The sequence below is a fragment of the Uranotaenia lowii genome, chromosome 3, assembly GCF_029784155.1.
Source record: "Uranotaenia lowii strain MFRU-FL chromosome 3, ASM2978415v1, whole genome shotgun sequence".
NCBI classification, from domain to species: domain Eukaryota; kingdom Metazoa; phylum Arthropoda; class Insecta; order Diptera; family Culicidae; genus Uranotaenia; species Uranotaenia lowii.
In genome coordinates this window covers 528567-543933 of record NC_073693.1, presented here as the reverse complement: position 1 = coordinate 543933, position 15367 = coordinate 528567, and the positions used below count along the sequence as shown (strand labels likewise).

At 31.7% G+C, this 15367-nt stretch overlaps 2 protein-coding genes across 2 annotated transcripts; one reads left to right on the top strand and one right to left on the bottom strand.

Annotated features, from left to right (window-relative positions):
- Window positions 1-8961: 8961 nt before the first annotated feature.
- LOC129755706 (protein THEM6) lies at window positions 8962-11013 on the top strand. Its single transcript, XM_055752321.1, has 3 exons — window positions 8962-9735; window positions 10158-10372; window positions 10454-11013. Exons 1-3 carry the CDS (start codon window positions 9582-9584, stop codon window positions 10850-10852), a joined length of 768 nt encoding a protein of 255 aa, XP_055608296.1. The 5' UTR covers window positions 8962-9581; the 3' UTR covers window positions 10853-11013.
- Window positions 11014-11096: 83 nt separating this feature from the next.
- Window positions 11097-11789, bottom strand: LOC129754130 (uncharacterized). Its single transcript, XM_055749998.1, has 3 exons — window positions 11591-11789; window positions 11260-11520; window positions 11097-11203 (listed from the first exon to the last, which is right to left on the bottom strand). The coding sequence occupies exons 1-3, from the start codon at window positions 11759-11761 to the stop codon at window positions 11120-11122; spliced, it is 516 nt and encodes a 171-aa protein (XP_055605973.1). The 5' UTR covers window positions 11762-11789; the 3' UTR covers window positions 11097-11119.
- Between the last annotated feature and the right edge of the window lie 3578 nt (window positions 11790-15367).

Below are 15367 nucleotides of genomic sequence, written 5' to 3'. Positions count from 1 at the left end.
GGGAGTAGATTACTCAATCATCAGAGACCCGCCTTGGGGAGTCTCGCCGGGCATATCATAGCACGCTTCTCCACATGCAACTGTGATTTCTCGCATTTGCTTGGCGCAAAGTGGAGTAGTTTAACTGAAAATTTACCCCCGTTTCGTGACCCGTTACAAGCTGAAATAATTTCTAAAAATGATATCAACATATTAAACAACGGAAATGGAACTAGAGTTAATCCTATCAACGGCACTACATCTTGTATTGATCTTGCTTTTTGCTCACCAATATTAAATACAAGTTTTTCTTGGAATGTTCATGAGGATACTTGTAACAGTGATCATTATCCTATTTTTCTTACACCTCAAAACTCTCGAATTTCTGAAGAAAAACGTTCACGTTGGGTGTTAAAAACTGCAGATTGGAATAAATTTTCCAGTCTTGCTAACTTTGAAAACAGTTATTTTACTAAATCTATTGATGATCAAAACTCTCACATAGTTGACGTTATTATAAAATCAGCCCAAAAATGTATCAAAAAGTCAAGTTCTGTTAAAGGACGAAAATCAGTTCCTTGGTGGAACGATACAATTGCTAAAGCTATTAAAGAAAGAAAAAAGTGCCTACGGGAATTTAAAAAAAGGCCTACTGAAAATAATGAGAAAAATTACCAAATAATTAAAGCCAAAGTTCGAGCTCTCATCCGTTTTCACAGTAAAGCGTCATGGAAGAGCATGGTATCATCTATCAATTCAAACACTCCACAATCTACTATTTGGAAACAAATAAATAGCATTAGTGGAAAACATAAAAATAGTACTATTTCAACTTTAAGAAAAGATGATATATTGTATTCTAACCCTGAACAAATAGTTGAACTACTCGGTGAACATTTCTGGAAGGTTTCATCTTCATCTAACTATTCAAATAAATTTAAAAGTATTAAAGCACAAGCAGAAAGGATTCCTCTCAAAATTTCTAAAGTTGACAAACCATATAACAATTTATTTAGTTTACTAGAATTTGAAATTGCTCTGAATAAAACAAAAGGATCTTCTCCAGGAGATGATCAAATACATTATGATATGATAAAAAACTTGCCTTCTCAGTCCAAGACATACTTACTTCGATTTTATAATCGTATTTGGACTGAAAATGGTTTTCCAGATGCATGGCGATTATCACTAATAGTTCCAGTACTCAAGCCAGGAAAAGATTCATCTTTATCAGATAGTTATAGGCCTATTTCATTAACAAGTTGCTTGTCAAAACTATTCGAAAGAATGATAAATAGACGATTAATGTGGTACCTAGAAACTAAAAATGTTCTTTCCAATTATCAGTTCGGATTTCGCACTAAACGTTCAACGATTGATAGTCTTTCGGTTCTTGAATCAGAAATTCAAAACTCATTTTTCAATAAAATTCATACGTTTGCTGTTTTCTTTGACTTGGAAAAAGCGTACGATTTAACATGGCGCAGGAGCGTATTAAATAAGCTTAAATCTGTAGGAATTGATGGAAATATGCTCCATTTCATTGAAAATTTCTTAAAAAATAGAAAATTTCGAGTAGTTCAAGGAACTGTTGAATCAACAGTTTTTAATCAAGAAAACGGTTTACCTCAAGGAGCTGTTATCAGCGTGAGTCTTTTTTTACTTGCTATAAATGATATAGTAAATGTAATTTCGCCTAAGTGTAAAATTTTACTGTATGCTGATGATATTGTTCTTTATATGTCATCGAGATATCTCAAATCAATACAAAAACAGTTACAAATATCAATTGATAAAATTAGTGCTTGGCTGTCAGATCGTGGTTTCAGAATATCTACAAGTAAAACATGTGTGGTTCATTTTTGTAGAAAAAAAAAGCACTCAATACATCCTGTGTTTCAAATAAGAGGAGAAATTTTGAGAGAAGAAGTTGAATTCAAATTTTTAGGAACGATTATGGATAAGCGTTTAAGTTGGAGAACAAATATAAATAACGTTAAAACTAAAGCACTTAAAGCAATGAACATTATCAAAACTTTATCAAGTAAAAAATGGGGTTCTGATCGATGCACTTTGGCCAAACTTCACTCCTACCTAGTATTATCTCGACTGGAATACGGAGACTGCATTTATTCATCAGCTTCCCCAAATTTGTTGAAATCATTAGATTCAGTTCATCATCAAGGTTTAAGATTAGCTAGCGGAGCTTTTAAATCATCACCAGTGGTTAGCATTCTGGTCGATATGAATCATCTTCCACTCCAAATACGAAGAGATAAGCATCAATTAGATCAAATGACAAGAATTTTGAATAACATCACGCATCCATTGTATAATACTATGAAAAACCTATCAGAATCTTCCAACAGAAGAGATAATTCTTTTCCAACTAGATGTTCTAGAATCCTTAATAAATTTAATCTTCCATCTCCAATTATTAGTATTACCAAAAATATAAACGATCCTCCATGGGTTTTTCCAAAACTAAACATTAATTTAACAATGAGTTCATTTTCCAAAAAGTCAACTTGTAAAATTGCCCTTAGAAATTTATTTAAAGAAGTTATTACTAATTATAAAGATCATGAAATGTATTACTCTGATGGTTCTCAATGTGGTCATAGAACTGCATGTGCTATTTATAATGAAACTAAAAATCAAACTATCGTTTTCCGTTTAGCAGACTATAGTTCTGTGTATAGTGCCGAACTGACTGGCATTTTGAAAGTTACAGAAGAAGTGTTAAAAAATAATTCAGTGAACAATCTTTGTTTGACTGATTCTTTAAGCTCCCTTATGGCACTCCAAAATCCCTTTTCTAACCATTCCATATTACAAAAAAATCATCAAAATGTGTTCAAAATAACAAAGTCTTCAAAAAAGTTAAAATTTTGCTTTGTACCAAGCCATGTGGGAATCATTGGGAATGAAAAAGCAGATTCAGCAGCCAAAAATGCAACAAATGAATCTTCGTTACAAAATTCAATGACATGTACCGATTTCAAAAATTTAGTTAAGTTGATTACTAAAAAATATTGGAATGACAAATGGATATCTACTACAGAAAACAAATACAGAGAAATAAGGGATTCGACTAAAAGATGGAAATGTGTTGAAATGCTTAAAAGGAAAGAATCAGTAATTTTAACTCGTTTGAGATTGGGCCATACCAATTTAACTCATTCTTATTTAATGTCTCATGATAGTCCCCCTATTTGCGATCATTGTAACGTTAATTTGTCAGTTAAACACATATTCAATAGTTGTGAAAAATTTGCATCACTGAGAAGAACTACAGATATTTCAGGGATCAACGATTTCAAAGATAATTTTGAAAATATTGATAAAGTTTTTGAATTTTTGAAGAAGTCAGATCTTTATGATTTCATTTGAGTTTCTTTGTAACAAAAACATTTATGATTGGATACAAAATTAAGTACTATACAGGACACATTTTCTTATATATATTTTCATTGATTTATTGTAAACACTCGTTAGTTAGTTAGTATTTTTATTGTAAGCTAGTTGTTAAATTTATATTAATTATTTTATATTGTATGCAAGATTACAAAGTCAACGGCCTAAATAGCCTCATGTTGAGCTGATGGCCGACCAAATAAAATAAATAAATAAAAAACCAAAATGACCAAAATGATCAAAATGACCAAAATGACCAAAATTACAAAAATTACAAAAAATGACAAAAATGACAAGAATTACAAAAATTACAAAAATAACAAAAATTACAAAATCTACAATAATTACAAAAATGATAAAAATAACAAAAATTAAAAAAATTACAAGAACTACAAAAATGACAAAAATGACAAAAATGACAAAAATGACAAAAATAACAAAAATGACAAAAATGACAAAAATGACAAAAATGACAAAAATGACAAAAATGACAAAAATGACGAAAATGACAAAAATGACAAAAATGACAAAAATGACAAAAATGACAAAAATGACGAAAATGACAAAAATGACAAAAATGACAAAAATGACAAAAATTACAAAAATGACAAAAATTACAAAAATTACAAAAATTACAAAAATTACAAAAATTACAAAAATTACAAAAATTACAAAAATTACAAAAATTACAAAAATTACAAAAATTACAAAAATTACAAAAATTACAAAAATTACAAAAATTACAAAAATTACAAAAATTACAAAAATTACAAAAATTACAAAAATTACAAAAATTACAAAAATTACAAAAATTACAAAAATTACAAAAATTACAAAAATTACAAAAATTACAAAAATTACAAAAATTACAAAAATTACAAAAATTACAAAAATTACAAAAATTACAAAAATTACAAAAATTACAAAAGTTACAAAAATTACAAAAATTACAAAAATTACAAAAATTACAAAAATTACAAAAATTACAAAAATTATAAAAATTACAAAAATGACAAAAGTTACAAAAATTACAAAAATTACAAAAATTACAAAAATTACAAAAATTACAAAAATTACAAAAATTACAAAAATTACAAAAATTACAAAAATTACAAAAATTACAAAAATAACAAAAATTACAAAAATTACAAAAATGACAAAAATGACAAAAATGACAAAAATGACAAAAATGACAAAAATGACAAAAATGACAAAAATGACAAAAATGACAAAAATGACAAAAATGACAAAAATGACAAAAATGACAAAAATGACAAAAATGACAAAAATGACAAAAATGACAAAAATGACAAAAATGACAAAAATGACAAAAATGACAAAAATGACAAAAATGACAAAAATGACAAAAATGACAAAAATGACAAAAATGACAAAAATGACAAAAATGACAAAAATGACAAAAATGACAAAAATGACAAAAATGACAAAAATGACAAAAATGACAAAAATGACAAAAATGACAAAAATGACAAAAATGACAAAAATGACAAAAATGACAAAAATGACAAAAATGACAAAAATGACAAAAATGACAAAAATGACAAAAATGACAAAAATGACAAAAATGACAAAAATGACAAAAATGACAAAAATGACAAAAATGACAAAAATGACAAAAATGACAAAAATGACAAAAATGGCAAAAATGACAAAAATGACAAAAATGACAAAAATGACAAAAATGACAAAAATGACAAAAATGACAAAAATGACAAAAATGACAAAAATGACAAAAATGACAAAAATGACAAAAATGACAAAAATGACAAAAATGACAAAAATGACAAAAATGACAAAAATGACAAAAATGACAAAAATGACAAAAATGACAAAAATGACAAAAATGACAAAAATGACAAAAATGACAAAAATGACAAAAATGACAAAAATGACAAAAATGACAAAAATGACAAAAATGACAAAAATGACAAAAATGACAAAAATGACAAAAATGACAAAAATGACAAAAATGACAAAAATGACAAAAATGACAAAAATGACAAAAATGACAAAAATGACAAAAATGACAAAAATGACAAAAATGACAAAAATGACAAAAATGACAAAAATGACAAAAATGACAAAAATGACAAAAATGACAAAAATGACAAAAATGACAAAAATGACAAAAATGACAAAAATGACAAAAATGACAAAAATGACAAAAATGACAAAAATGACAAAAATGATAGAAATGACAAAAATGATAGAAATGACAAAAATGACAAAAATGACAAAAATGACAAAAATGACAAAAATGACAAAAATGACAAAAATGACAAAAATGACAAAAATGACAAAAATGACAAAAATGACAAAAATGACAAAAATGACAAAAATGACAAAAATGACAAAAATGACAAAAATGACAAAAATGACAAAAATGACAAAAATGACAAAAATGACAAAAATGACAAAAATGACAAAAATGACAAAAATGACAAAAATGACAAAAATGACAAAAATGACAAAAATGACAAAATGACAAAAATGACAAAAATGACAAAAAATGACAAAAATGACAAAAATGACAAAAATGACAAAAATGACAAAAATGACAAAAATGACAAAAATGACAAAAATGACAAAAATGACAAAAATGACAAAAATGACAAAAATGACAAAAATGACAAAAATGACAAAAATGACAAAAATGACAAAAATGACAAAAATGACAAAAATGACAAAAATGACAAAAATGACAAAAATGACAAAAATGACAAAAATGACAAAAATGACAAAAATGACAAAAATGACAAAAATGACAAAAATGACAAAAATGACAAAAATGACAAAAATGACAAAAATGACAAAAATGACAAAAATGACAAAAATGACAAAAATGACAAAAATGACAAAAATGACAAAAATGACAAAAATGACAAAAATGACAAAAATGACAAAAATGACAAAAATGACAAAAATGACAAAAATGACAAAAATGACAAAAATGACAAAAATGACAAAAATGACAAAAATGACAAAAATGACAAAAATGACAAAAATGACAAAAATGACAAAAATGACAAAAATGACAAAAATGACAAAAATGACAAAAATGACAAAAATGACAAAAATGACAAAAATGACAAAAATGACAAAAATGACAAAAATGACAAAAATGACAAAAATGACAAAAATGACAAAAATGACAAAAATGACAAAAATGACAAAAATGACAAAAATGACAAAATGACAAAAATGACAAAAATGACAAAAATGACAAAAATGACAAAAATGACAAAAATGACAAAAATGACAAAAATGACAAAAATGACAAAAATGACAAAAATGACAAAAATGACAAAAATGACAAAAATGACAAAAATGACAAAAATGACAAAAATGACAAAAATGACAAAAATGACAAAAATGACAAAAATTACAAAAATTACAAAAATTACAAAAATTACAAAAATGACAAAAATGACAAAAATGACAAAAATGACAAAAATGACAAAAATGACAAAAATGACAAAAATGACAAAAATGACAAAAATGACAAAAATGACAAAAATGACAAAAATGACAAAAATGACAAAAATGACAAAAATGACAAAAATGACAAAAATGACAAAAATGACAAAAATGACAAAAATGACAAAAATGACAAAAATGACAAAAATGACAAAAATGACAAAAATGACAAAAATGACAAAAATGACAAAAATGACAAAAATGACAAAAATGACAAAAATGACAAAAATGACAAAAATGACAAAAATGACAAAAATGACAAAAATGACAAAAATGACAAAAATGACAAAAATGACAAAAATGACAAAAATGACAAAAATGACAAAAATGACAAAAATGACAAAAATGACAAAAATGACAAAAATGACAAAAATGACAAAAATGACAAAAATGACAAAAATGACAAAAATGACAAAAATGACAAAAATGACAAAAATGACAAAAATGACAAAAATGACAAAAATGACAAAAATGACAAAAATGACAAAAATGACAAAAATGACAAAAATGACAAAATGACAAAAATGACAAAAATGACAAAAATGACAAAAATGACAAAAATGACAAAAATGACAAAAATGACAAAAATGACAAAAATGACAAAAATGACAAAAATGACAAAAATGACAAAAATGACAAAAATGACAAAAATGACAAAAATGACAAAAATGACAAAAATGACAAAAATGACAAAAATGACAAAAATGACAAAAATGACAAAAATGACAAAAATGACAAAAATGACAAAAATGACAAAAATGACAAAAATGACAAAAATGACAAAAATGACAAAAATGACAAAAATGACAAAAATGACAAAAATGACAAAAATGACAAAAATGACAAAAATGACAAAAATGACAAAAATGACAAAAATGACAAAAATGACAAAAATGACAAAAATGACAAAAATGACAAAAATGACAAAAATGACAAAAATGACGGAAATGACAAAAATGACGGAAATGACAAAAATTACAAAAATTACAAAAATTACAAAAATTACAAAAATTACAAAAATTACAAAAATTACAAAAATTACAAAAATTACAAAAAATACAAAAATTACAAAAAATACAAAAATTACAAAATTTACAAAAATTACAAAAATTACAAAAATTACAAAAATTACAAAAATTACAAAAATTACAAAAATTACAAAAATTACAAAAATTACAAAAATTACAAAAATTACAAAAATTACAAAAATTACAAAAAATATAAAGGTGACAAAAATGTTTTTTCGCAAATAAAATTAAATTTTTCGAGATTTGTTTTGACAAGAAGAAAAAAAGCTGGTGCGATGAATCGGTCAAGATTTCCTTCATTTAACAAAAATCAAATTTGACTGCCGTAAACCTTTAAACAAATACAGAAAGCAAGCCTTGAGGACACTCGTTAGCTGTCAAAAAACCATTAAGAAATCCATGAAGTATCCTCAATAAAATTAGATCGCTTCAGAAAAAATCATTTTAACTCCATGTGAAGAAAAAGCCTTTGAAGACACTCTTCAGTTTCTAAAGTAGTATATCAAGTAGAAAAGTAGTAGTAGAACTTGTGTGATACCGATACTTCTGAAAAAAAAAAATATTGGTAAGTTTGATGGTAATATTCATACAAAACGAAAAACGTCAGCGAAAACTTTCAATATCGGCGAAGCATGTTTTATTTCACTATTTGTCGTTGTTTATTGGATAAAATTGAATTCTCTTTTTTGGTTGAACAAAAAAAAAACGGATTCTCTTTTGAAAATTTATGGTTAAAAAAAAAATCTTGACTCTTGAAGAAAGACTTTTTCACTCTCATATTATGGTATCGATCAGAAAAAATAAATTTTTGGATTTCGAAACAATGTTCAAACATAATATAACGAGCTGTTACCTTAGTGAGGTAGGGATGTTCCTTAAATTCTTTGTTAAGTTGTGCGCATGCTCGGAATTATGCCAAAACAGGCTTCGATAACCTTATCAAAACATGAGAAACTGCGGCTCCAAGTTTTATTCAGAGGGAAAATTTATAATGAAAATTGTGGAAAATGTTTAGGTTTCCTAAAGAAAATAGCTTTCAATGTTGAAAGATGTGTTGGGTGTTCAACTATAGAAAGTTAATGTTTGAAAATTTTTGTTCAGACTGAAGAAAATTGGATTGATTTTCAAACAGACGAAGGTGTACCTACTTGTGAATAAAGGGAGGAAATCCTTCAAATCAGCTGATTTGCCACCATCATCGGTTGACGTTATTCCTCACATCGCTCCAGCATCGCCAGCCTGCTGGGATTGTGTTTTTGGTGGTTTTGCTCTGTGCCGAATTCTCCTGTCAACCGAATTCTGTTGGGCAAGTTCATTATCGGATCGATTTTCATTTCGAGAGTCTTGGGATTGTAGGATTTCCTGAAATCCTGCTTGATTTGTGTGAAATCAATCGGGGAAAATGCAACCAATAGCTTATCCAGTGTTTATGCTTTAGTGAATGGTTCGGTTTATGGTGAACGTTAATCGGATATGCACTAGAATGGCTTTTCGGCGACATCCTTTCGGTTGTTCGATTATTCAACCGCGGCAAAAGTGATAAAACGTGTGGAAAAATCAATTTTCCTGGTGTATTATTTATAATTGCTAGTTTTAAGCAGTACGGCAAACGGAAGAAGGGCAAAAAACATCTACGGTAGAGCTAGAATTAGTAAAAAAATGCTTTGCCTCGTTCTGGGAATTGTGCTGGGTGTAGTGGTGGCCCTGTATGCGTTTTTCGAACTGCATTACTTCCTGCGGATGTGCCTTTGTGTGATTGCGGCTCGCTTCGTCAAAAAGCGAATCTACATCTTGGAAACGACCGTAGTGACAGGTAATTTATGCAGCCCCGAGAGAGACGAGCCGAAAATCGATTCCGTGATATGGAAATAAACTGATTTATATGCTGGGCCAAAAAGGCTTGAATGAAAAGTCAATTTGTTTATCCTTTTCGTTTATGCTTTGGAAAAGTTACAGTCTACTATGTTCAACTTTTTTCATGAATCGGAAATTCAAAAAAATTTGAATTGGTAAAATTAATACGAGAATTTCACATTTTCTTCAATTAAATGATCTCTTTGATTTCCATTTAAAGAGACTTGTTATTATCAAATTGAAATTCGAAGGGCAGTTTAAGGCCGGTTTTCTCGAAATTTCATTAATTAAGTTCTGTCTTCTATTTTTTTAAATTTGTTTTCTGTCTTATTCGAATTTGTTGTTAACTTTTGTCGAACTTCTTGTCTATGTCTAATTTAGGATTGTGTCTAACGAACGACATCGACACGCTGCTCTACCATATGAACAATGCGCGCTACCTGCGGGAAATCGATTTCGCGCGGGTCGACTTCTACGAGCGCACCCATCTCTACCGGACAATCCGTGCCAAGGGTGGGTCGGTGGTGCAAGGGGCCACCACCATCCGATATCGACGCTTCATCCGGCCATTTACCCGATTCAGGATTAGTTCTAAGGTATGCAATCAGCAAAAACTATAAGTAAAAGTAGGCATTTATTCGAATTCAAAAATTTTACCGCCTTCTATGATCTTCCAGATTGTCTACTGGGACAAACAATCGATATTTATGGAGCATCGGTTCCTAGGCTGTCAAGATGGCTTCGTCCACTGTATTGCGCTTTGCCGACAGCGGGTTATCGAGTGCTCGGTGGAGGATGTCATGGCAACCCTGTTGAAAAATACTGCCTGCGCTACTACGACCAGTTCGACCGAGTGCTTGGAGCGGTTGGAAAATGGCGGTACTGCACTCAGCATGACGCCAATCCCGTCGCCAATTGTCAGCGTTGGCGCAAGTGGCAATGGAGGTGGAAATGGAAATGGTAATGGAGGTGACAGGGATTACGTGAACAAGTTGAAGCCTGAACTCCCACTGGAGATTGCCAAGTGGCTCGAGTGGAACGAAATGTCCAGTGCTACATTGCGAAGCGAATGTTAAAATTGCTGATAGGTATAACTCTTTTCTAATTGCGCTAAAATAGGAAAATTTAACTGTTGTTCTATTTTTAACATTCTTCAGATAATTATGTAAGAGAGAAAATATTTTTCTTTAATCCTGTTATTAATTTCTGTTGAAATAAACTTCAAATTTTAAAATAACATTAATATGTTTTAACACTTTATTCCATGATAACAAATGCCTGTTTTAAACATAAAAGATAATTTGGAAATCAACCAGATAAAACCTCAACTCAAAGTTATGAGTTTAAAAGGCACCATAAGGCATCCTTTTTTCATTTTTAATAACTAGGTTTGCACAATTTTCGGCTTCAACCCAATTCTTACAATTCTGCAATGATAAGAAAAACTTTAGTTTTCAGCATCGGAATAAACGATACCACCTACCTTATAGAAATGTTCGTTGTAACAATCGACGAATGGTTCGAACTCAGGTCTAACATTGCAAAATGCCTCAGCAAAGGTGCCATTGCCTTCGAGAAACATAAACACGTCATCAACCAGTGGCTCAACTTCCAACAGCTTCACACATTGTAGCACCGAATTCCAATAGAGGCCCAGCGAATCAAAGGAATCGGTGTGGTGGGCCATCAAAATGGAAAATCTACCGATATCGAAGACTTTGGAGGCCACACACCTGAGTGGACACTGAAATTAGTTCAAAACCGTTCAGCAATCATAGTTGGCGTTGATTTTTTTTAATCAGACGGTATCAGACCTTTGGTTCGAATGAGGCACACTCCGCCAAGGTTTCCTTTGATAGAGGATTCGGTGTTTTGCAGCAGCGTTGCATTTCTATTGATTCAGATGTTTCAAGCTCCTTACTAGTTTCGAAGGCCGTTACTATCACCAAAAAAATCGAAACAAAATAAAAGACGTCTGGAGACATTTGTTTGGAATGTTAACGGACTTTTTCAAAAGACTAATTGGATTGGATTAATGAATTTGTGCCATCGGCGGTACATTTTTATTGTCTGACAAACTCTTTTTGCCGTCAAAATAAATCAATTTAAAACAAATTAGTGAATCATGGGTTTTAAAATTATTACTTTTCTTTGTTGCATGACATACTTTTGTTCTTCTAGTGGGTGATAGGTGTCGCTTTACTTATTTTACAAGCTAGCGATTTGTAAAAGTATTTGTTGTCTGTGTCTTTCGGACACGGGTTATTATGAGTTTATAATGGCCACCAATTTGAAAATGTTAATGAGAGCACGAGTTTTATCCATTCTCAAAAATTTCGTTGAAACCTCACAATCCGTCGCAGAAAGCAATGGAGCAGGTGTCGTTCTTTTCAACTCTGGTAATTCTAATCAAGCTGAGAGGAATTGAAAGCTTTTGCAACATAATGGTGAATCCCTTTCTGTGCTGCCATCTACCCACCGTGAATGCGATGCTCAATTCAGCGGCTGAAAATTGCAGCGAAACATATCCACGCGAGGAAATCCCTAGAAAGCCCGAGGATCATCAGACGTTCATTTGTGAGAGCAGCACTTGCATGTACAACATACTTATGAAAAATATCAGCAGAACAATGGAGAACGATGCGGCCTTCAATTCGTCATTCTCGGAACTGATTCTTAAATCAAGCCAGTTCTGTCAGCAAGTTTTGGAGCATAAGCTTGCGAGTCAGCCACCGGATGGAGCGAAATGTTCACCATGGTTGTCCGATTTGCTGCAATGTTTTACCAACGTGCTACATTGGGTACGAGTAATTTGAGTACATATCAGTTCAATGAATTTTTGAAAAAGGTCTTTCCCATTTCAGTTTTGTCCGAAGCAGCTTCAAATTTTGAATCACGTGGATTGTCAGGTCAATACTAGATCTTTGAGTATGTGTTCGATGTTCGCTAATATCAGTTCAACTTGGAATCAATGATATGAATAAAGTTCTTCTTTCTATCCAGTGTTTTGTATTTATTAAAGTGCATTGAGCTTTATTTTATTGTTCCAACCGGACGAGACATTTGTATACGCGATACTTGGAGAGAAATTTCTCGCAGGAAATGGTTTTGAATACCTTGTGTTCCCTTATTCTCTTTCGGTTTCACTCGAAGACCTTACTTTGGTTCCGCTTGATGATAACCTTTTTGCTCGATGAAAACTTTCCTCTATATCGCTCTATAGCAACCTTTCACTCTTCTTGCGGCTCAACACCTTCCTTGGCACCCGTCCGATGACCTTCAAGAAGTTCCTGACTCGACGATTCGGCAAGGCACCTGGATCCTCTTCAAGGATTGGACAAGTCTGGATACATTGTTTTCTGAAGTTTTATTTTGTCGAATAATTTGCTACAAGAACTACTTTCGACAAGTTTTTATCTGAGAATGTGTGATGAAATCCTTTATACAATAAGTTGTTAAAGACGTAAATTTTTATTTATTTGGTTTTCTCATTGTTTTTTTCAGCTAGAGTAAGCTAATGCTTCTCACTTCATAAGATACTGAATAAGTATGACTTCAACATATTGTTTTTTATTAGTTGGTAGGCACAGGTGGTAAATCCAGGTTTCCGAATTGTATTCCAACGTACGGCGAGCCACCGCGTTTCCCCAGTTCGCTACTCTGGGTCCATTGGTACAATGGAAAGACTCGTGATATACTCCGTGTATACCTCCTACTCACTGAACTCCCTCCCTAGTTCCCCCCTCAAACTGTTCAACCAAGGGATTGAAATCGAGAGAGAATTCTTTGCATTTGCAATGGTAATGATCAAAATTACAAAACTGCTTCTCAGTCCCCCTTGTTTAACACACTATCCTTCAATAATGGTTCAGTTCTCACGAGACAACTTTCAGCAATACCTCTGATCATTACGACTCGAAGTCTGAACTCTCCTCTCACGACTTGTGAACCGACATCTCCTCGCAATGACTCGGGATTCCCACATAAACCTCTCCTCTAGCGACTCGAGATCGGACCTCTCCTCGTAATGACTTGAGGTAGGTAAATACTTATACCTCTCCTTTTGTTGATTAAAGGCATGATCTCTCCTCTCGTGACTCGAGACCCGATCTTTTTATCGTAAAGACTCGGGGTTAACCACACAAACCTTTCCTCCTGAAGACTCGAGGCCTGAGCTCTTCTCTAACGACTCTTATGTCATCGTATGCCGAACGAGAGCAGCTTATCCTAGACTAGCGCCTGTCACAGCACACACGCAACTACTCGGATGACTTCCGACAAAGACTTCATCCTGTATTGATAGAGGTTCACCGCAAATCGACTTCAGTATTACCGTCAAATAAGATTTTGGAGATTGTTCTTCCTTGAAAATAAACTCGAATGGCTCACCCGGCGTCGAGAGACAATCTACTCGTGGGTATTCTCCGATCGTGGAATAACTCTTTCCTAACGATTGCCACTGCGAAGAAGGTAAAGAGTTATCCCCACAGCTTCGATCGTTGGGAACCGCACTACTCAGATACTCCCCTAAGGTGGAGTATCCTACGCACGTACGCGGCGTACCCACGGCATCCGCTACGCAGAAGATGTTGCCTCAAATTTGTAGCTTCAAATCGTGGGGTCGGACGCACACAACTCGACAGTCTCCGTCGATGGGATAAGTCTACTCCGACCGGTTCTCTGATATCCCTTTGGCTGGCAACCCTGTCCTTCGTGTGCCAGATCGAAAACAGCTTATCCTTGGACTTGCGCCTGTTACGGTACACATTCGGAACTTTGAACGCTACGTCTAGGATGTTTCCCGACAGTGACGACATCCTACACTATCTCTCTACCCGTTGGGACCCCCCGCCAGGGAAAAAAACCCAAGGTAGAAGGACCGGATACGGCCAAACAAATTCTTTGTATTGATGTTCTGCTGATGGCGACAAAAATGTATGTAATTCCAAACAAATTAATTCATCAATAAAATAAAAGTGTTTTAACATCAATTGTTTCGAATTATTCTCATCAAACGTGACATATCCTGTTTTTATAAGAACCTCTTATAAAAAGCAACAACCTCTCATTGAAGACGGTGTTCATTTGTAAGATTCATAAGACAATCTTATGAACATCAATGATTTTTCTTATTGCGCCACTTCATAAGAGAACCTTATGGCATATATAATAGGATTTTTCTGAGTGTATGAATGAAGATGTATACATGATACTCGAGAGTAAATTTCTGACAGGACTCAATAATATTTGCTTTTCTCCAAACTGAAAATTTCTCGTCATTTCTACTTTTAGGTTGATACCTCATCACAAAAAGTATAACCTGAAGAGATCTGCAGCATAGTTTTTCGTTGTGTAAATACCTTGATTCGTCAGCTGAGTTGTTCCGAGTGAAGAGATTTCATATTTATAGTATGCATTACGAGAGATTTGAACCTGAGTACAAGTACTTTTTTAAACATCGAAAATTTTATATTAAAAGCATAACTTAAAAACTGTTCTACTGAGATTTTTTAAAATTTCATATTCGGATTCAGCGCTCAATTTCACATTAAAAGTGATCTCCTGTTTAGCTAATTAAAAAATGCTGTAAA